This window comes from Mercenaria mercenaria, unplaced genomic scaffold, assembly GCF_021730395.1.
Source record: "Mercenaria mercenaria strain notata unplaced genomic scaffold, MADL_Memer_1 contig_546, whole genome shotgun sequence".
NCBI classification, from domain to species: Eukaryota; Metazoa; Mollusca; class Bivalvia; order Venerida; family Veneridae; genus Mercenaria; species Mercenaria mercenaria.
In genome coordinates, this window is record NW_026463427.1 from 15,640 (window position 1) to 38,608 (window position 22,969).

The following is a 22,969-nucleotide window of genomic DNA, read 5'->3' on the forward strand; positions in this document are numbered from 1 at the left end:
CATCAGTCGCACTGTTACAGTTATCAGAGTTGATATGTAACTGATAATTGAGTTAGTTATCAAACTGTCAGTTGACCTAAAATGTACATATTTTGGTATCAAATACATAGTGTTTCTGCACCTTATAATTTATTTTAGACCATTTAGGTTTGAAGTAAATCTTCCGTAATGATTGCAGTCTCAGAGCATTGACTCCGATCTTGCAAATGCATGCTTTTCCTAACCTTGTATTGCTATTACTGTTTGGAAACCAATAATACTTTCTGATTGAAAAGGAGAGGTGGGATCCTTACTGTTAATCACTACGCTTTTACTCCCCATTGCGTCTGATGAAACAACATGTGTAGTCGTTTACTAAAGTGTTTTTAAAAATGACCAGTAACTGGAACAATTAATAAACCGATTCATCACATGTTGGTACATATCTTTCATTCAGATCTTATTATATTAGTGCAAGAATTCCGTGCATAAAAAGGGCAAATTCTGTAAAAAGATAAACTTGCATAGGTACCAGATAAATGTAATACGCATCATTTAAGCCTAAGAAGCGGTTTGTTTAAATCGAATGTGCATATCATGTAAATAGTATTGGAATATGATACTACGCCTCCAGGTCACAAATATGTAAATAGTTTTCCCTATATATTCTATATAAAACTGACAATTTTGCAAAGAGCTACCAAACATTACGGTGACTTTTTATTTAATACTAAACCGCGATGCACGATGTTACGATGACGAAAACGCGATGGCGCGATGGCACGATGATGAAACAACTATGGTACGATGATGAAAACGCGATGGCACGATGATGAAAGTGCGATAGTACGATGGTGAAATGTCGATGTAATATCGCATTTTCATCATCGTACCATCGCGTTTCCACCATCGTATCAACGTACCAGCGCGTTTTCATCATCAGACCATCGCGTTTTCATCATCGTGTCATCGCATTTTCATCATCGTACCATCGCGTTGTCACCATCGTACCATCGCGTTATCACCATCGTAACATCGCATATTCGCCATCGTAACATCGCCTTCCGGTGGTCATGCGCAATGGTACAGTATATGTGCCAGTAAAATGCAGGCTTGGTACAATCTCATTTTCACGTTGCACTATGTACCTTTTACATCCTAACAAGAATAAGCTGACTTTGAATAATACCATGTGACTATTACACCCAGCTTTTTATTTACTTCCATGCATACATAAAATACAAAGGACGTGGCCTTGAAGATTTTACAGTTTTAATGAACTGAGCACTGAACATTTCGAAAAACAGCAGAATCTAAATGGTAAATTTCGTCCCACAAAATACCTTGAGATACATTCATCTATTGTTGACAAAAAGACACGTGTACGGGACTACGCATTTCTAACCGGAAGGCGATGGTACGATGGTGAAAACGCGATGGTACGATGATGAAAACGCGATGGCACGATGGTGATAACGCGATGGCAAGATGGTGAAAACGCGATGGTACGATGGTGAAAACGCGATGGTACGATGGTGATACCACGATGGTACGATGATGATAACGCGATGGCACGATGGTGAAAACGCGATAGCACGATGGTACAATAATGAAAACGCGATGGTGATAATAAAAAGTCACGATTGTCCAAACGGAACACCGTAAAACATAGCTAGACCCATTTCAGAGAACAAATTCTTACCTCCTTTTAAGAGTTAAGCCGGTGCTAGGGTCATGGGCAGTGTTGCTTTCGCCATTACTGCTCATGAACAGACTCAATCAAACAGAGTCTGCTATTTTCACTGATTGCATTGTTCTCGGTGCTTCCGGGGGATCTACTTTCCAGATTCTATTTACTTCATAGCAGCGGGACCGGTGTTAAGTGCTGTGTGGCGGCCGTAAAAAAGTCGTCCCGGCTTCATCTCAGTGTTGTTATATTTTCTGGTTCTTCGGGATCATTGATTTCAACTCATTTAGATTTGAAGATTGAATACTGCTTAAGCCGATGCTAGGGGTTCGTGGGCAGTGTTGGATTTTTTAAGCAACCCGTCTGCTGTATTTCTTCGTTACAGTATCTTTTTGTTGCGGACCTACTTTGTGCCCCATGGTTGTGTAAAGAGTAATCAGTGCTTCCGAGAAATCTACCCTTACTTTTACTTTCTTATTCTTACTATGTCAAAATTACATGTTAATGTTTCAATTCTATTACAGGATAACATACTTTCTGAACACCATGTACAAGTAACGTAATCTTTAAATATGATATGTAGATAAATATAGGTTATCAAATGACATTGATAAAAATTGTGAAGAAAGATAACACACACTACCTATTTTCTCCAAGCAAACGTTATACCTGGGATCAATGTATACAATCCTTAACCCGTAATGCAACTTAATTAAAAATAAAATAAAATAAAATAAATAAATAAAGCCGAAAGATTACCGCTTCCTCGGCAATTAGAATTCCATAACAGATTTTCTTGAAAAAGAATTATTTTTCGAAATTCTATTTTCTACATTCAAGATTTTGATAAATTTATGAATTTATTTTATATGATAATTTTCATAAATTACCGATGAGAAGGTTAAATCAATATTTCTTTTTGCAATTTCTCGCATAAATTTGTAGTATACTGGTATTGTATAACATTTAAGAATTCAAGGTTTACTCCTCGACTTACGCTTGATGGAAAAAGGACCTTTGTAACTTTTATTATATCCCCTTCTTTATAAATTGTTACTATTTTCATATAAGCTTAATGCATACCATTCACACTATTTCATCATATTTCAACGCAGTTAGTCAAGAGATTTGTCTATTATTTTTATCTCTTTTTTTCATTTTCCGTTTTTGTCTGCTTCAAAAATTGTCTGCATGTTCTGGAGATACATTTCACAATAATTGCCATGAATGTCCATAGAAATTTTGCCACGACCTCCATTTACAACGTTTACCTATTTACTGTTCTGACATAGCGTATAATTTCAGAATGTATGTGCCTGCAGATGTGCTCAAAATGGAAAAAAACTTGCAGCGAATTTTTTAAATCATAGAAAATAAGTCTACCGCTGCTATTTCCTGGCGAGTGAACTTTTCTATAGTTCATACCTACATTATAAGATATTTTACTGACTTAAAAACATTTATTATAACCTAAGAAGGATGCAGCCAAGGGTTGCAACACGTGTACATATAATTGATGTTTTTATTTAGCTTTCATGATTAATGCTAAACTGGGTATTTTGCTTCGAACCTTGAAACTGAAATAAGTATTAATGAAGTTTATGTAGTAACAAGTGTAGTTTAAAATAAAGATAACTTTATTAAAATTGTATTCGAGCAGTTGCAGCATATTGTTCTTGAAACAAAACTATCTCATATTGAGTGTGACTTATATTTCGAAATGCATTATGCTAGTATTTCTTTTTTAAAAATGTTTATTCATTTGTTTTTTTTTAGTTTTTGTTTTTTTGTCCAGATACGGTATCTATTTCATGAATTTAAACATGCTCTGTTTTCTTTATATCTCTTACAAAAGACATAAGAGGATGGATCAAGAAACACAATTCATTGGAGAGTTATGAAAACTAAACAATTTTCATACCCAAGTAACTTAACTGATTTATTTGTCATACATTCTGAATATTGCATTAAAAGTATTACATACAAGTACTTATCCAGATATCTGACCGGAAGTACGTGACTGCTGTGTGTCACTACTGTTACTGAAGTCAGGAATTGGCATTTCTGGCACTAAGGAGTAACAAGAATTAGTGCGGCATAGAGAATTTATACAACTCATAAAATTTTAGCAACTGACTGCAGAAAGACGTTACTTCATATCCATATTTGATATGATAAGGCAAGCTTTTTGCCTGTTGTTTGATTGTTCTTTCTGGTTATGAAGCAAACATTATCTCCAAGCAGCGAAATTGCACCAGTCGTATACTTCAAAGTTCTATGTTAATAAAACGAGAAACAACTAAAATAAATTATATACTTATGTACGTATGTAATCAAAACTGAATTAGCACACAACGTTTATTTAATTTCTTAAAAAAAGCAAAGAAGCTTATGTTTTATTAAATTACCATGATAGTTATATGCGACTATTTGAATTTTTACAATGATGATGCGATTATTTAAAATAACATGTGTAATGAATGCTTCGAAATGTGTTCTGTATCAGCACATCAGAGTAATATTTTTCCGTTAAACAATCATCAATGAATTGATAACAATATTTCTGATATCTCCCTACTGAAATATTCGAGAAACGTATTTAAATGTGCTTGACAAGTAGGCGTATATATTATGTTATTGTTGCGTCTTTTGATATTACAAATAAGTTGAGAGTAGTATATTTTTTTAAGATATTTTCTAAATAAATTAATTTGATAAAACATGTTTATTGAAATGATAACGTAACATAGGTTATATACTGTACTAATTCTATCACATTTTTTGTTCATTTCACAAATTCAAATAGGACAATTAGTAAATTGATGGATAGTTCAGGTGTGTTCCTTTTTTTTTTAAAAAAAAAGGGGGAGAAAAGATAAACATAAAAATAAATTTAAAACAAATAGCTTAGTAGTTAAAGCCACTGAGTTTGAATTATTTGCTCTCATCGAGGTTGATTCGAAACCTCGCTTTATGTGTAGACTTCTTGTAAAAAGATCCTTTGGAAGCAAAGGATGCAACCAAGCAGAATAATAGCAGACTCGGTTTGATTGAGTCTGTTCATGAAAGGTAACGGAAAGTGCAACATTCCTCACGCCCCCTAGCACCGGCTTAAGCGGAACTCTATTACAAAGTTACTGAATGGACTCCATCATTCCGAAGGACCAGAAAATATAAAAACACTGAATCCAAGTACAGGGAAACTTTTTACAGCCGTCGCACGGCACTTAAATATTTTTGTTATGATAGTTAATAAAATCTGTGAAAAGTTGCAACCAAGCAGAGTAATAGCAGACTCGGTTTCTGAGTCTGTTCATGAGAGGTAATGGAAAGTGCAACACCCCTCACTCCCCTAACTAGCTTTTTAGATGGCAATCACCTTATTGCTGCATACTTTGTCACTTGAACATTTGTCGTCAGTCATATCTAAGCAGAAATTAATTTGTTTATACAATGTACTTTTAGTGCAGTTAACGTTTGATTATATTTTCCGAAACAATTTATTATCATGTTATAAGGTATTAAGTTACATGTGGTGGCAAACTTGCAAAACAGAGTTTATTTATAAAACATAAATCTGTAAACGCCTCTCAGCGTCCAGCCAGGCCTGTGGCGTAATAATTTATATTAAGACAAGAATGCTTTGTTATATGCAATATGTCCGTGATATAAATGAAGTCTAGTTTTATACGAAGAAAATATTCAAGGTACATGTAGTATATACGATATTATTATGGCCCAAATAATTGGCCTTTCAAAGACATAAACATGTTATTGTTATCTGTATTGCTTATTTTGGATATGCCAGAGGCATGTAAGCCATGCCATAAAAATGACATACGACGCAGGGATTTTCGTAAATCCGCGGTGAATATACTTACAGATAGATATGCATATATTCGTTTAATATTTATTTGAGGCACATTTAGTCATAGAGTAACAAACTATTTTCCAACAAGAGCATGTGTTCCCTGTGATACACAAGATTGTGCACATCCTGGAGAATAATCTTTAGTTTCACAAAAAGTGGCATTACAATAGATGTTAAGCCCTTCCTTGTTTGTAGAATACCCAAAGTCCTGAAACACGAATCTCGTCTCGTGTGTTGACTGGGATATGATGTGGGTATTACTGTCTACCTCGCATCTGAAATGTTATAAAACAATCTAAAAAGAAAAGCGGTAAAACTAGCCAGAAATAGAACAGAAAAATAACTGTGTACAGTAGGCGTTTTGCACAACAGTATATAGAAAACTCTGTAAACGAAATCTGTCCGCTCAAATTAGTCAAATTGCTCAATATACTGAAAACTGAACACCCCTACAAGTTTTAAATCTCAACGTGTGTATAAAATTGAAATTACAAAGTTATGCCTCTCAATGTTTTGAAAGTATTCATACATCTCGCTGCATGTGTAAAGAATGCGACCCGCGTGATCATGTTCTATATTCGTACATACAACATACTTCGGCCGACTAAAAGTCAGCTTGCTTAATACATCTGCTTGGCCACCCAATTATGTTTGTGTTACATGTACATGAGAATCTCTACATTTAACACCACTGCATTTACACATGGCGTTAAAATACTATTTACTTTCCCCCAATTAATCTTTTACAAATGCTAGCAATCTTCAAACATACCCGTTCTTGATAATAAAATAAGTCATATCATCACCGGCATCATCAGTAGGTTTTGTATAGCAGGTATGAAGTCGCATTTTTACGGTCCAATCAGCGGCACTAGTGAATACTTTTACGTAAATATCATCACCAATGCTTGCATGAATTGGGTTTCCTGCTATCTGATTCATGAAATTTACATCTTTAAAGAATGTCATTTTTACATCGTAATGGCCCGCAACGGCGGCATGGTGTGCATCAACGTCGTGATGAACGTGGGATAACGTTGCTTCATTACGGCTGACGTCACATTCGACTGTAAACGTCCATTGATGCTGACGTACGATAAATGGATTAATTGGATCATAAATTGCGTAGAACAAGTCGTTTTCATATAACAGCGTGTCACCAGATACCTTTAAAAAGTAAAAGAATTGAATTTTTTGTTTCTATATTTATATTTTTACTTATTTGAATGTATTCGAGTAAATATCAATATTGGCATTATGATTCAGTTATCAGGCATGAGATCATTTTTCAGAGATAAATATGCTTTAACTCTTACTTCGGTGACAAATGTTTTTGTCTACTATAGTTTTTATTTTATTTCAAGCCACAGAGTAGTTTACAAATCTACACAAAAAACAACCTACGAAGGAAATAAAATTCTAAATCTAGTTGGTACTTTTGAAATGTTACATTTCTTAGAAATAACCCATGCCTACCCTCTCACTCGTTATACAGTCACGAAACCCTTGCTTGAATGTCAATGTTGTTCCAATAACTTGCCCACGGCAGGAGTTGTCTCCAAAATAAATATGACTCATTGTAACCATTGGATACAATTCCCGTAATTTGGATATATCGACAGTGATATTCCAACCATTACTTGTGCAACCCGGACGTATGACATCTTCTAGCTTCAAACCTGAAGACAAAATAGACGTATGCTTCAGAAAACAATCGGACTAAATGTTCACGTTCCCAAATATGCCATTATACGGGCAGATTTATGTTCCTTTAGAAAGTAAGAAATGATATACAAATGCAGATCTCAGAGCCGAGTGAGTCTTATCCAGCCCGCCAGTGAGTGCACGTCTCGAGAAGGCACAGGACATTGACAGAACTAGGTCACTGGCATTTTTCTGTCAATGTCCTGACTGAAGCTGGCGGGGGTGGCACTGAAAGGGACTGTTTGTGACAAGGAGCTACGTACTTTGCTGACGGCTTGCTGTTCAGACGGCCTGCAGAATATAGACGGCATGCAGAGAAGCCCCCAAGCTGCTCAAACTCTACGCTCAACGTGGGGACGAGCGGGGAGGGGCACAACACCCACAGCGGAAGAGCGACGGAGGATTCCAGCGACAGCGGCTTGCAGCACTTACCGCCCGTTTAAGGGCGCCTTCGAGCAACCACGTCTCTTTACGAGTCTCTGTTGTTTAGGTCTCATTGGCCGTGACAGTGATTCACTTTTGGCATCAAAATTATTTTTCTTTGGCTTATACTCTACGGAAATTGCCAAGAGGTAAATGTTCACCACTTTGGCTTCAAAAATTTATCTTTAACGGCATGCCTGGTGACATGCCGGGGGTCTATACTCTACATAGCTAAAACTGTTATACTGTGCTCGAAAGGGCGGGTGGACCCTAATTAAACTTAAAAAGAAGAAGAAGAGCCGAGTGTTTATTATTGTTCAGTAACATAATTATTTTAGGTACACATACAATACTGTTATAATCATTAATATTCAGGTTAAAAGGTAGTAACGGAAGACAACGTTAATATGACTTTTGTCAAAATAAAATTGAATACAATGCAAAAAAAGCATGTTTAAATTCATTATCAGATGAGAAAACATTCAAAATGCAGGTAGTACAAATTTATAGTTAGTCATATTTCAAATGTCCGGTCTACTCAATTTAAACAAATAAGTTCCTTCATTTTCCAGAATAGAAATGTAAATCAATTTGAATTTTACTTGCATATACTAAAGCCTTTTTACTCCCGTTTTATTGACTTGTGTGTGTGTTTAATATCTAACAGACACATTTGGTAGGCCTAATGGAAACTTCTCATTTTTTATGATGAAGAAGATCTCAGCTGCAAATCTGAGCATAACCACCGCCCTTGCGCAAACCTGCTGGAAAGCTTCTTCACTTGAAAGAATTGTACACTCTGAGCAATGTTTCGAATCCACTGCGGTCAGATGTTAATGATTTGGAGCCAATGACCTCAAACAACCGATCACTGCGCCCCCTAAATTCCTATTGTCAAATACGACATTGTTGAGTGCATTGATTCATACAGCTAAATTTACCATAGATGAATAAAATAGGCGAGGTACAGTATCGATTGCTCATGGATCATTGAAAAGCTGCTGAACAAAATGGCGCATGTATATATTTAGCAATACACACGTCTTACTTTTTGTAGTTGACATGGTCTTCGGTGTTGCTGATGTTTCAGGTACTACTGAAGCAGACTTTTCAACTGTTGTTTCTGTATGAACCGTAGGTAACGCTGTTTTTGTTTGAACCGTAGTAGGTATTTTAGATGTTGCTTCAACGGTAGGTACTGTGGAAGAAGTAGTCGACGTTGTACTACTAAATGTAGAAACTTGGCAAGTATTTCCACTGAATCCTTTAAAAAAGGTAATCATTTTCATTTAAAATGTACTGATGCAATAGATAGTGGTATACAAAACATAATACATATAAATATTTTACACACCTTTCTGTAGTTTCCTAAAACGTAATGTTATACTATATCTAGATAAACTCACTCTTTGCAGAGATATATACAACAGTAGCACATCAATACAAGTTTTTTTCGGTTATCCATTACAATTTTCTATCAAGAAAAATCTGATACGATTTTATTCAATGCTTCAAACTGAAATGAAATACATCTGTAAGATAGTGTTTTTGACATAAATACTATAAAACATATATCTCTCTGGTTAAAAACACTGAAGAATCTATATAGATATATATTTTTAAATGCAAGATTCAACCTTTAATTTTTAATATTTATTCGGGGGAAATATTTTAATATGACACTAAATCAGTCAACTCAGTTGGCATTAACTATAAAAACCATCAACAGGCTTCATATATATCTAAGACGACATTAGTGTTTGTGAAAGGTTAACTTATCCATTCATGAGTCTACACACCATCAAAATACATCTAACTCTCAACAGGTTTCCAGGGGGCGAATGCATTCTTTGTGACTTGTTTGTCCGTTTGTCCGTCTGTCGTTCATCAAATTCTTGTGATCACTTCTTCCATGAAACTAATTACATTTCACAATGACAACAGTTATGAAGTTTAATGTTGCACGTTAAGACGACTGAGCATATGTATAATTTGTCGCGAAAGCATTGCCATTTTTTAATTTTAATAATGAAACATTTTTATTGATTTCTCGTCTGATAACTTAGGTCGGGTTGTAACTGAAATACATCGCAGCGATAATACGAAATGAGTATGGATATATGCAACTGACATTTAGTTTTTTTGTCTAAAACTTGTGTCATTTATTCAATGTTTAACATAACTATTGAAATATTGTTCTCACTTGATTCTAAAGGGTTTTAGAAATGGAACTTTTACCTAAGGTTAAATGTCCTGAATAATTTTGAAAAAAATGGCCCCTGGTCATGGAGTTATAAAGACTTCATATTTAATTACAAAACACAGGTATCTCTCCATTCTCCGTCAATACTATTCAGATAAAAGCAATAATGATAAACGCGGAAAAATCTCTTTTTTGTTAACACCTTTCGAGTGGTATTAAAACTCAATTTCGTGTAAACCCATCTGCTATAGTCTTTGGTTCTCCTACAGTAAAGTTATTCATTCTTTTACAAACAATTAATACGCTAATATGACAATCATTTAATACTATTACGTTAGATAATAAAATCATTACACATCTAGCTGCAATGTGTCAAGACAATCATACCATCCATCTTAAACCTCTGATATTTACAACATAACTTCATAGCATCTACATCTGCACATTTGATTGTAGAGTATCTGGTGATTGAGTAACTTGAAACACTCAGTAGTTGAACGGGACGTATAAAGTTAGCAGATTTAACAACAATTTTGCAGTCGCCTATACAGTTGAGCTGGTTGGAAACTACAGAGAAAAAGTAGGAGGATTCAATAATAAATGTTAACCAAGATAAAGTTATCTGAATCAAACAGCAAAAGTTAACATTACCTGGATCACAACAACATAAAAACTGATTCATTTTTTGGCCGGCTCTGTAGCAGGATCCGTGTCCACTGCACCAGTCAAAGTATACTGAAAACATGAACGTGCCAGAGTAACTAAGTTCCTAAAACTACGTTATAATTATACAAAGTTTGAATTTAGTTTATGTACACATACAATGGTCAAGAAATACTTTGACGATGCCACTAATTTCAAATAATACACAGTATGGACAAATAATTCAAGGATGATTGTAACAGTATTTCTAACGTTTGATTTGCATGCTTTTATATGTATTTTTGACGCGATATGACGAGAAAGGTGTACTAGACGGTTATGTGTGACACTTTTTCGAGAATAATTATAGATATCTGTATAAACTATAGTAACCATATATCATTCCGAAAAGGACAGTCATTCATGACAGCAGTGAATATTTTAAATTTTAAAACAATGAAATACGGTTACCTGCCTCCCTACGTAATTCCACATTACATATATCAGTACCAACTCTTTGAGAGAAAAGAATTTTTCCAGAAATATACAGGGACGTTCGCAATATCCCATTCAACTCAACAGATGTCCAATTTCGTTTGAAAATCTCACCAGCGACAAAATCTTGACCTTGAAGGGTAAAGGTCTTAAAGAATGAAGCAAATGAACCAGTCACTGTTATACTCGTGTTGTCAATGAGAATATTTCCAACGGTTCCTATACTGGAACTGGACTGTGTAATGTTTAGTGTGAAATTTTCCACTTTTCCGTCATCATTACATGTGTAGTTGCCTTTCCATTCGCTTGGTATAAAGTCTTCCTCTAGAAATACAGAAAGGATACTTCAATTTTGATAAATCATGATACTGATACAGGACTCTTTGTAGTATATTTGACTTCATTAAAAAAGCACAATTCTCTTAAGAATTCGCTTATATTTTGTCACCTCGGGTAATTATTTTATTTTGACGTAGTTACAAATATTTCACAATATGCTTCTAGCAAAAAAGATGCCGGCAAAAATAATGTTTAAGAGGTTCAGTGTAAGTATTAGTTTTACTACTAACCACGGGTTCTACTGATTCTATTCACGAAGGGAAATAAAATGTGCAAAACCTTCAAAACCCTACCCCACTAGCACCAGCTTTAGATCAACGCCTTTTACCAAATATACTCCATGACCGAAAGTAACACAACACAACACTGAGTCTCAGGCGTGTTTAGGAAACCTCAGAAGATAGCTACTGTTCAATCAAAGTAAAACGAATGTAAAGGCATTAATATCACTTACGATCAAATACATCACAATCTGCAGGTCCATCCGCTATTCGTATGTCACAATTGACTCCCGTCCAACCTACTCCGCATATTTTCTGTCCACGAGATCCACATGTGTAATGAGACGTACAATTGTTTACAGGGTAACACGGAACAATAGTTGGTGTGGTAGTTATTGGTGCAGTGGTTACTTTTTCAACCTCACAATAGTTTCCTGTATACCCTGAAATAGGATAAAAACATTAAACGTTAATGTCAAATGTTTCACACTAGCAGTGAACGACAAAGTCAAACCTCTAAATTATATTGTTCTAAGGAAAATATGTTTCAGTAATATAAAGATATGTACACAGTCACACCTATCTATAAACCACCTTAAGAGAGCTAACATGTGGTCTGTATTGAGAGGTGGTCTTTATTCACTGATTGAAATACCCTGTAAAAGTAAAAATGGGAAACAATATGTAGTCTTTAGATCCAGGTGGTCACTGGTTTAACACAGGTTTGACTTTACACACTAATTATTCATGTAGTCTTGAAGTTCATATCAACATATTTGCACTGTTACCTTAAAATAACAGAACTGACTTTACTTACTTTGATCACAACAGCAAACATATTCTTCTTTTCTGCGCCCATATCTCTGACAAAAACCATGTCCATTGCACCACTGTGACACTGAAGCTACAATCAAATATATATTAAAACTTAAAAAACAGCGTGCTAAATTGTTTAAACATTTTCCATAAATATGCTTATTGCATGGTCAAATGGATAGAATACACGACTACGTGTGGTTTTTAAGATATAGAATAGCGAACAAAATCTATACTTTGAAATAAGTGTCTGTTTCTTTTAGCTTTAAGACTTCAAGGTTACACTAACCTGCTTGCCTTCTTAATTCCATCGAACATGCATCCGATCCTGAATCCGTTTGGAATATTATTGCTCCTTCAATAAAAACTGAGCTTTGGACCTTCCCGTTCAGTTCCACTTTACTTAAGGAACGATTTGCGATCTGGTTTTTAATAATTGCATCACTCTGCATAGCGAATATTTCGAAATAAGATGCAAATGATCCCACCATATATATTTTTTCTCCATCGACATACATGTTGCCTTGTAGATCAATAGTTGAAGAAGAATCTGTGACGTTGAGCACGAAATGAGTTTCCATACCGTCATCAGTACAAGAGAAGTTTCCAGTCCATTTACTTGGTAAAAATGTATCTACTGAAATATAGATTCGATACCTTTGTTCGTCCCTTTGTTTGTTTCAAATTAAAACACAGTGCAAACAAGATGTATATACTTGAATATTCTCTTTCATGTTAATTAAATGAAACTTATTAACTTGATTACCTAACAAATTTATACCCATTATGTATTTGAAACCCGTAACGAATATACTTGTAATTCTGTCTACCAGTTTTCTAGCAGAGGCTTGTTTTCATTTGCTATATCGCTAATATGACGTGTTTCCAAAATACCAACTAATAAATGGAGAAAAAATGTGAAGGAACGTATGTGAATGGTAAATTATGTACAAAAAGTTAGTTACAGTCATAGTTATCGCATTCAGCATCCTCCGTTGGGACCTGCTGACTGCACAGTTGCTTTGTCATCGTCTGACTCTGTTATAATAATCAACAAAACTTGTTATTAGTTATTAAATCATTCCAAAACACGTATGTATATAAGGTTAATGGTATATGTCGTAAAATGCAATTACGTTTGAGTCTTTCCATATACAATGGATTAACAATGTTCTACCAAAACTGACAAAAAAAAACAACCCAACTTTCCTCGACGTATGTGAAGTAAAATACAATACTATGCTAGAGAATGATGCACTTTTAATCATTTGAAATTAAGGCTATTATATTAGATAATATACATTAAAGTTTATGCCGTTAAGGATAAATTGATAAACCGTTTACAAATTTGTATGTAATGGTTGTTCGAACACATCGTAAAATATTTTAGATCTATGCACTGTCTTATGTAAAACATAATATTCATAAAAGAATATAACTAACTAATAGTCATGAATTTCATTATGTAATAACGTAGTAAATGGTCAATGTAACACGTTTAAATATTTACACTGTTAGACCGTTATTTTAATGTAAATGTGGTCAAATAGCAATATAAACTTTTCAACTAAACAACTGTAAAGTTAATGAAATAAAACAATCGTTGATTATTTGTTATTCCGGAAGAGTAGAGACCCTACCTTAGAGGGCAGCAAATAGAAATTTGAGCAAAAAGTAAGTACTATACCTCTACCGTCCAAGTATAGAGAATTCCTATCAACATAACTTTTATGTAGAAAACTTCCATCGTAATATAAAAATGTAACGACTATTGCCCATATACATCAGTCCGTCTAAATATTTTATTTACCTCTTTATCAATGTATACTGATTAATGATAATACTGATGGTTATAAGTCGATGTGTAGGTCTAGGTAAATATAGTCACTAGACTGATGATAATCAACTTAACTCAAATAATGATATTTTAAGTTGTGGGGCCTCCGTGGCTGAGTGGTTAAGGTCGCTGCCTTAGCTTTCACCGATATGAGTTCGAGCCTTACTTGGGGCGCTAAATTCTTCATGTGAGGAAGCCAGCTGTCTTGCAGAAGGTCGATGGTTCCCGGCATGTTGCCCGCTTGTGATGAAATAATGCAATGAGGGGCAGCTGGTGTCTTCCTCCGCCATCAAAGCTGGAAAGTCGCCATATGACCTATAACTGTGTCGGTGCGACTTTAAACCCGCCCCATCCCAAACAAATATAATTTAAGATTGTGGATACGTGATGATACTCGATAATTTCACTATGATTACGTATTCCCGTCAATCGTCAATCAGTTCGGAATTCCTCGGACGTATATGTTCCTAATCGCGCACATGTTGTTCCGTAAAACCCAGAGGATGCTGAACTCGTGTAAGAACAATATGTAACTCTGTTTGTTATTATGGATCCACTGCCTTACTGGAACTCTAGAAGTGTCAAAGACCAATCTATTCTTGCAGTCTTCTGAGAAATCAAAAAGATACATATCACATAGTTATCGTAACGAAATGAAAAGAAAACGCAGAAAAATATATGAGATACATGCTGTCTAAGTGCTTGCTTAGTGTCATATAGGCGTCTGTTTGAAATTAATAAAACTACTTTTCCTTTTACTTAACGAATGACGCTTGATTCATAAAACACAAAAAGTTCATGCTAAGTTCTTTTCACAGTACTTGAACACATCAATCGAGACTTATGTTGAGACTAAGTCCCTGCCTATAGTCACTTTAATTGCTTCTTTCCTGATTTGCGCAAATTTTATTCATTACACTATAGCTACTCCATTTCATATAGCATTTAGGCAAGGGGTTTGGTCAAAATACTGTTTGTTTGTTAATATTTTTACTTTCAACGTAAATGTAAAAAAAGGTCTTTGTTATCTCAGGTATCATACTACCTTATTTTGCAGTATTTTCAGAATGTGGTTGAATAAGTTCTCACGAATTTTCCGTGTATCATGCATGTTATGTCTCTCCCAGTGTTCAAAATGTGAGTTCTGGTATTACAATAACAACATTTTATATTTAGGACATATAATATAAAAGCAGACGCTGGACAATAGTTCAAAAAGGGTTTATCACTAAACATTTTCGCCATTGACCACTATACACTTTTAGCACAACCATTCTACATCTGGCCCAAACTCATTTTACAGGGGATTTGTTTCATTTGATTCCTGATGGCACAAGATACAATTGTTAAGCTGAAAATAGGCAAAATGACTATTTTTAACTTCCTTTTGACGGAAGTGTTTGTAACATATCTAAGTTAATTGTTCAATTTAAACGGAATATAGAAGGGAACATCTCTGAAGCAATTTCGTGTAATCGAAATATTGGAATACTTTTATTGTAAAAATGCCGGTTCACATACATTATAAGGCATTTGCTCTTGAAATGAAAGTCATTATCATTCACAGCTGTCTCTTGTTTTTCAGAAAGACAAACCACATGATAATCAAACAAATTTTGAATCGTTTGTGCAGCAGTACTACATAACGTTACGGCGCTTAAATAAAAAAAAAAACATCTCCAAGTGTTAGGTGCCGTGGGAATGATAGAAAACAAAAATAGTACAGTTACATTATTATGACCCATTCGAAGACGAGAGTGCATTTTGACTTGCTCGTTGTCAGTCTTTCTATCAGTGTCTCTCTTACTTTTCAGAAAAATAGACAGCATGGAAATGAAACATACTTCCAAGCCATCTCCACGTTTGAAGTGTCGTGGTATTGAAAAGAAAGACGAAGAGGGTGTATATTGTCTTTCTCATTGTCAATCAGCCGGTCGCTCGGTTAGTCGGTTTGTTTCTGATCAATAACTGGAGAACGTTTAGTGATCAAACATTACAGAATGATTGCTTGGAAAAGGTTTCTGCTCAATGATTTTAGAAAGCTTTGTCCAGCAGTCATCAAACTTCATAGAATTATTGCTTATAGTCAATAGCTTTTCCCGACAGTTCTGGAGGTCAATAGGTAAAGTCACACTCGCCTCGAGAATGGAAACAATATCCGCGCTTTACAGGTATATAACACTTTTTAACTTCATAGAGTTATTGTCCTTGGCATACAGATGAACTGTACTATTGTGTGAGCCAATAAGGCAAAGGTGAAGGTTACTTCATTGCGATCATTATATCAAGCACTTTTGGGCTTTCATCGAATGATTGGCAGCGGGAAGGAGATGATTTATATTGCTTTAGGGTAATTTCATAAAGGTTAAGATTACACAAACTTTGATAACGGTTTCTGATTAATAACTGGAGAATGTATAGGCCTTCTGCTGTCAATGGGGGCGTCTTATCAATATCGCAACTTCACGAGAATCTTGCGAGCTCTATCTATGAGGTGTGTGTAGTCTGTACATAATCCTTGCTGTTCTGAGCTAATTTTGTGGATAGTAAAGGTCACATGCGAAATTACATGCACATTTGCACCAGACATGTAATGGGACCACATGTGTTTACAAATAACTTTCGCTTAATCATGTTTTGTCTCAACAAATCAGGAAATACAAGACAATCCTGAAATGGGTTATACACATCGCCGTAATTATTATAATTTACTTACCAGAATAGTCTATATATACGAGGGTTGATCCAGAAGTAATGTCACTTCGTTTTTTTATCACTGTAGTATTAAAAGAATTAGACCAAGACGTAAGTCAGTTCAATTATGATTAAATGGATAAATATTAATTTCTAGGATGGTTTCGTTTTAAATGTACATAACTTGAAAGTTCACCCCTGACGACATTTCCCAGAGGGTATCACCCGGCTAGAAATCTTTTAAAGATATGTATGAAACGGTGGCGTTTGGTGCATATCTGGGTCTAAATTTTGAGAAAATATTATTCCTTCGCCAAAATAGTTGGGTGCATTTTTGATGATTATATGTCATTTCTAAGCCAGCTATAGGGAGGTAGTGGGGGCACAGCCCTCGATCCGGGCCTGGGGAATACATGATGCAACCTTTATGTTAGAAACTGAAAATGAAACTTCTTAGATTATATTTGTCTAACCTGGTACTCAAAATTAGCAATACTTAAATGGAATTGAAAACAAAATAAGTAAAATTCCTCGGTCTAATATAAATATGGTCTCTAACTATATAAAGGATACAATTGTCGCAAGTTGAAATATTTTCTTCAGATGATGAGACAATTCATCACAGTATATTTAAAACGTATTTTGAAGCAGAATGGTTTCGGTAAGAAATAAACGTCTTAAATATAACCGAATTTTGTGATAAAAGTCATGTTTTGTCTATAACAAAATTCGATATATCAAGGACGTATATAGAGAATATTAGGTTACTGTCTGATAAATTTAGATTTATTAGGCGAGTTGAAGAAAATATATTAGGCGAGGCTCTACCGAGCCTTATATTTTTTCGTAGACGAGCCTAATAAATTTAATTTTTTTCAGACAGTAATCTAATATTCTATTTATCCTACCTGTTCAGAAAATTGGGACAAAGTCGTTGGAAAGAGCAACAGCGTGCAGACTTTGCGTCATATAATATGTCGTTTGCTAGTGTAATTCAGTTTGCGGAAAATTGAAAAAAAATGCAATATCTTTTTTGTTTCTGGATAAAAACTTTTGATTTTACCACTTATTTTCTTAGTCAATACAATGATAACAGTTTCAATGAAAAAATTCGGAAAAAATTGTTTTCAAAATTTCCGGCTTAAGTGCTGTAAAAGTGAAAAATAGCAATAACTAAGTTGAGACATTTCCAATACAATGGTGATGATTTAAATGCAAAACTTTGATAAAATAAGTGATTTGAAAAGTTTCCGCAAAAGTGATATCTTGACACTGACTAGATAAAGCAAAGTTTATTAGGCAGGCCGATATTGTGCTTTATCTTACATGAGGGTAGGATAAATATGTATAAAAGATAATAGGTAAGGGTAGATTTCTCGGAAGCACAGAGCACCAAAAACACAGCCCCAGAGCCACGCATTTACATAGTATGCCCACAACAAAAAGAAGCTGTAATGGAAAAATATTTCAGACGAGTTGGTCCAAACATCCAACAATACATATTAATATAAGTTGAATATTGATAAAGGGGAAGAAAATAGTAAGGGGCGAAATGGGGTCGGGGTGGGGGAAGAATCCGAAGGGGAAAGTTGAACAAGGACAAATATACAAGGGAGTCATGTTCTTTAAAAACTGTCGCACTAAAACGTAAACCACAATATCGCAGACCGTCAAGTACCGTCTTGGGATTCGGCTGTCAAAATAAAGAGGAGCCACGAAAACTTACTAAAAGTAAAGGGAATGGGATGCAAAAAGTAGCGTAAATGCAAGGGAAAGGAGAGGGCAAAAGGGGGAGTAGGGCGGATGAAAAACGCTTACAACAAACAAGAAAACATACGCAACACACAATACAAGACAGACAAAACAACCTGTTGAAAATAGGGGCACCGCCTTGGAACGGTCATTAACCTAAATAAAGGAAACTGGGGGTTTTAAACACGTTACTTCAGAAAATGACAAACATATTATTATCCCCTCAATAGCAGTTTTGTCAAAGTTTAATGATATATGGTAAGTAGAAAATATTTTTATACGTATTTCAGAAAATCAACGGACATATTTCATTAAATTTTATTTTCCAACAAGAGCTTGTGTTCCCTGCGATACACAAGACTGCGCTATTCCTGGAGAATAATCTTTGGTTTCACAAAACGTGGCATTACAGTAGATGTTAAGACCTTCCTTGTTTGTAGAATACTCAAAGTCCCGGAACACGAATCTCGTCTCGTGCGTTGACTGGGATATGATGTGCGTATTACTGTCTACCTCGCATCTGAAAATGCAGTCAACGATGTTTGCCAAATGGACTAAAATAAATTAAAACACAGTTTACAAATTGTCTGTCTAAGCGCAATATGGAAAGAATTTTTATTGATTTGGCTAAGAGCATCCAACCCCGATAGTTACTATTAAGACATTTTGTTCATCACGCAAACTAGTTACCAGAGAGTCGGATAATTCCATCAGATAAAGATTATGTTTATTTCATGCTCTAGTAAACAAATAATACGAAATATAAAATACAACGAAAACTTTCTTGCAGCTTTTTTAAAAACTAAATGCGAGAAATTACGTTGATGTCATGATATTATCACATAACATCAGTTATAATATATTTCTATTAGCTGCAGGGTATCTTATTGTATTGCTGTTATAACAATCTTTTTTACTTCGTAATGTATCGGCACTGTATGTATACTGTATTTTATTTAGTAGTGTATCAGGAATCAAGTGCAACTACCAAGGTATTTTATGTGATCCTGGCCATTTTTATTATAAAAGTTAAAACCATAAAATATAACACAAAAATTCGCATCATACATATAGTTCCTTTTTATGTCTTTTAGGCATGGCAGTCATCTGACATCTCGGGTAAAACAAGTGAGGTTTCCAGTACCAGTGATAAAAAACCGGAAACATCTGTCCGGTATGCAGAAAAATATAGTTCCTATATCCGAGACAAGATACAACAGTTTTACTATTAGCTGACTTGGTGTTCCATAAACAAGTTACTATTCTCTTTGGTTTTGTAACGTACATGACATACGTTACCTTTCTTCTTGCGCAATATCTGGCAGACAAAGCGTCAGTGTTTGAAAAACACAAACACTACTATATTTCTTGCAAAACGTATTTACATATGATGTCATATAAACGCAGCAAAGGGCTTAAGAATTTTTTAACAGAACCATTCATTTATTATTGAAATAAAACATGTTTACTTGTTCTGCAACATATACTACGTTATGAAAACTTTTAACATACCCGTCTTTGATAAAGAAATATGTCATATCATCAGCAGCATCGTCTGTAGGTTTTGTATAGCAGGTATGAAGTCGCATTTTTACGGTCCAGTCAGCTGCACTAGTAAATACCTTTACGTATATATCATCACCAATGCTTGCGTGAACTGGATTTCCTGCTATCTGATTCATGAAATTTGCATCTTTAAAGAATGTCATTTTGATATCGTAATGACTAGCAACGGCGGCATGGTGTGCATCGACGTCATGATGGACATGGGAAGACGTTGCTTCATTACGGCTGACGTCATATTCAACGGTAAAAGTCCATTTATGTTGACGTATTATAAATGGATTAATTGGATCATAAATTGCGTAGAACAAATCATTTTCATATAACAGCGTGTCACTAGATACCTAAAAAGTACAAGCAAATTAGTTTTGTCTCATTCTCTTTACAATTCATAAAGGTTTGATAAAGTATGTTCATTACAATTATGATTTACACTTCATTTACTTAATAAACATAAGCTCAATACTTTTACTATTACACTAGTATTGCATAGCCATGTATTTATAAGACTAAGGTCAAACTATATAAAATTCTAAATATTTCTTGTTGTTAATTTCTAGCATTTGAATTCATAAATTGATAAAACATACCCTTTCACTTGTCAGGCAGTCTCGGAAGCCTTGCTGAAATACCAAAGTTGTCCTAATGACTTTTCCACGGCAAGAATTATCTCCAAAATAAATATTACTTGGTGTTACCGTTGGATACAGTTGTTTAAGTATTGACAAATCAATGGAGATGTTCCAGCCACTGCTTGTCAGCCTGGACGGATGGCATCTTCCAGTTTCAGACCTTTTGAATAGGGAGAAAATCAGATTCTCTATAAAAAAAATGCCATACATGTATTTTCAAACGTAAGCATTTGTTTCGGACAGCTGAAGAATAAAAAACTTCTCTCAAGTTGTAAATCTTCATATTTAAAAATCTGTATAGTTTTTTAAGCGATATTTACTGCTAATGTTTGAAGGAGAGGATACAGGATCATGATTCGGAAGGCGGAATTTCAGAGGCGTCAGGATGTGTTAGAGGAGTCTTCGTTACAGTCAAACCTGTCTATAAAGACGGGTTGAAATTGAAAATAGAACTATCTATTTTAGTTTTTTTTCAGTTAACAAGTGAGATCATGTAGTACAAACATTATGCTTTGGGGTGGGTTTTTTTTTAGGAAAAAATAAAACCTGTTTATAAAGACCACGCTAGAGAGAGCCAAAATGCGGCCTTTATTGGGAGGTGGTCTTTATTCACAGGTTAGAATACACTGTAAATGTTAAAATGGGAAACAAAACATGTGGTTTTTAGAGCCAGGTGGTCTCTGTTCAGAGGTGGTCTTGAACATAGGTTTGACAGTATGCCTTTTAGGAATTGTTTGGCGAGTGATACTTTTAAAATGGTGTGATCTGAACATAGATATATATATGTCTTGTTTAATTTGAAAATTTTCATTTAATTTAACAATTATGTCAAAGATATTAAATTATTCCATTACTCCCGAGTAACTACCCCGATTAATTTGACACGCATTCCCTCCTTCACATGTATAGTCACTACATATGTCAACGTTAGAGTTACAAACCCTTCTGTCCAATCCCGACGGACAGACTTATTCAAAATATTCGACATCTATTTCCGCCATTTTGACTAGAACTTGGTGTACACTTGTGTTAAATGTTAAAGCTGAAAACATGTCTTTACAGAAGATTTCACAATATCATAACGTAATCAAAACTTTCAGCACTTTTGCGGAAATGAAATACATTAACGAAAACAAAACTGAATACTTACCTACAATAGTTGCTGCCTGGACATGAGTAGTAGTTGAGGGAGTAGACAGAGATCCGAAATGCTCCGCAATACACGCATAGCTACCCTGATTATTATGACACGCTTCCCCTCTTTGACATGGACGCTCCTTACACTCATCAACGTCTGCACTACACACCCGACCATCCCATCCTGTCCTTTCGGACAGACGCATTCATAATATCCGACACGGTCATGACATTTTCCGCCATTTTGACAAGGATTTGGCACAAAATCGTTGATGTTAATGTCGCAAACTTTCCCTGTATAACCTTTCGTGCAAACGCATGTGTAATCATTCACTAAATCTTGGTATTTGGCACTATTTTGACATTTTACCGTTGAACAATCATCTTTAATTGATTGACAGGTATTTCCCTCCCACCCTTCCAGGCAATCAAAATAGAAACTGCCCGGTGTATTGATACAATTTCCACCATTTTAGCACGGTGTTTTCATACATTCGTTTAAATCTATTTCACAGGATTTTCCTGTCCATCCAGTTTTGCAAATGCACTGAAAACTTCCCTTTACATTTATACAAGTACCGCCATTATGACAAGGGTTTTGATTCAGACACTCGTTAAAATCATCAGTACAATTTTCTCCACACCAGCCTTTCGGACAATGGCAAATATATGAGCCTACTGTATTTTCGCAAGTACCGCCATTTTTACACACATCAGATACACTACACTCATTTATGTCTTGTGAACAATTCTGACCTTTATATCCGTTACTGCAATCACAATGGTAACTACCGATAGAATCCTTACAGTCACCGTGCTTGCATATTCCACTTTATTTAGAACATTCGTCAACATTAACAGTACAATTTGGACCAGTCCACGCGGCCGTGCATGTGCAGACATATCCATTGTTAGTGTTAGAACAGCTACCGTTGTTTGCACATTACAGTAGAAGGCATTCGCTAACGTCACTT

At 35.0% G+C, this 22,969-nt stretch overlaps 2 protein-coding genes across 2 annotated transcripts; both read right to left on the reverse strand.

Annotated features, from left to right (window-relative positions):
• Nucleotides 1–5,191: 5,191 nt before the first annotated feature.
• LOC128554583 (uncharacterized) lies at nucleotides 5,192–14,196 on the reverse strand. Its single transcript, XM_053535849.1, has 11 exons — nucleotides 14,068–14,196; nucleotides 13,346–13,418; nucleotides 12,670–13,017; nucleotides 12,382–12,468; nucleotides 11,798–12,007; nucleotides 10,981–11,328; nucleotides 10,519–10,602; nucleotides 8,713–8,928; nucleotides 7,014–7,216; nucleotides 6,310–6,704; nucleotides 5,192–5,812 (listed from the first exon to the last, which is right to left on the reverse strand). The coding sequence occupies exons 1-11, from the start codon at nucleotides 14,125–14,127 to the stop codon at nucleotides 5,611–5,613; spliced, it is 2,226 nt and encodes a 741-aa protein (XP_053391824.1). The 5' UTR covers nucleotides 14,128–14,196; the 3' UTR covers nucleotides 5,192–5,610.
• A 4,785-nt stretch (nucleotides 14,197–18,981) lies between these two features.
• LOC128554581 (CUB and zona pellucida-like domain-containing protein 1) lies at nucleotides 18,982–22,201 on the reverse strand. Its single transcript, XM_053535847.1, has 4 exons — nucleotides 22,009–22,201; nucleotides 20,817–21,046; nucleotides 20,176–20,570; nucleotides 18,982–19,183 (listed from the first exon to the last, which is right to left on the reverse strand). Exons 1-4 carry the CDS (start codon nucleotides 22,199–22,201, stop codon nucleotides 18,982–18,984), a joined length of 1,020 nt encoding a protein of 339 aa, XP_053391822.1.
• Between the last annotated feature and the right edge of the window lie 768 nt (nucleotides 22,202–22,969).

Bases quoted from the DNA above. Each gene is read 5' to 3' on its own strand.
- LOC128554583 (XM_053535849.1), bottom strand. From the start codon at position 14,127: ATGGAAGTTTTCTACATAAAAGTTATGTTGATAGGAATTCTCTATACT. The intron at 13,419-14,067 runs GTATAGTACTTA...TTATTATAACAG, and splicing joins TCTATACTTGGACGGTAGAG to AGTCAGACGATGACAAAGCA. The intron at 6,705-7,013 runs GTAGGCATGGGT...TACTTTTTAAAG, and splicing joins ACTGTATAACGAGTGAGAGG to GTATCTGGTGACACGCTGTT.
- LOC128554581 (XM_053535847.1), bottom strand. From the start codon at position 22,201: ATGCGTCTGTCCGAAAGGACAGGATGGGATGGTCGGGTGTGTAGTGCA. The intron at 21,047-22,008 runs GTAAGTATTCAG...TTTTTTTTATAG, and splicing joins CCAGGCAGCAACTATTGTAG to AGAATCTGATTTTCTCCCTA. The intron at 20,571-20,816 runs GTATGTTTTATC...TGTACTTTTTAG, and splicing joins ACTGCCTGACAAGTGAAAGG to GTATCTAGTGACACGCTGTT.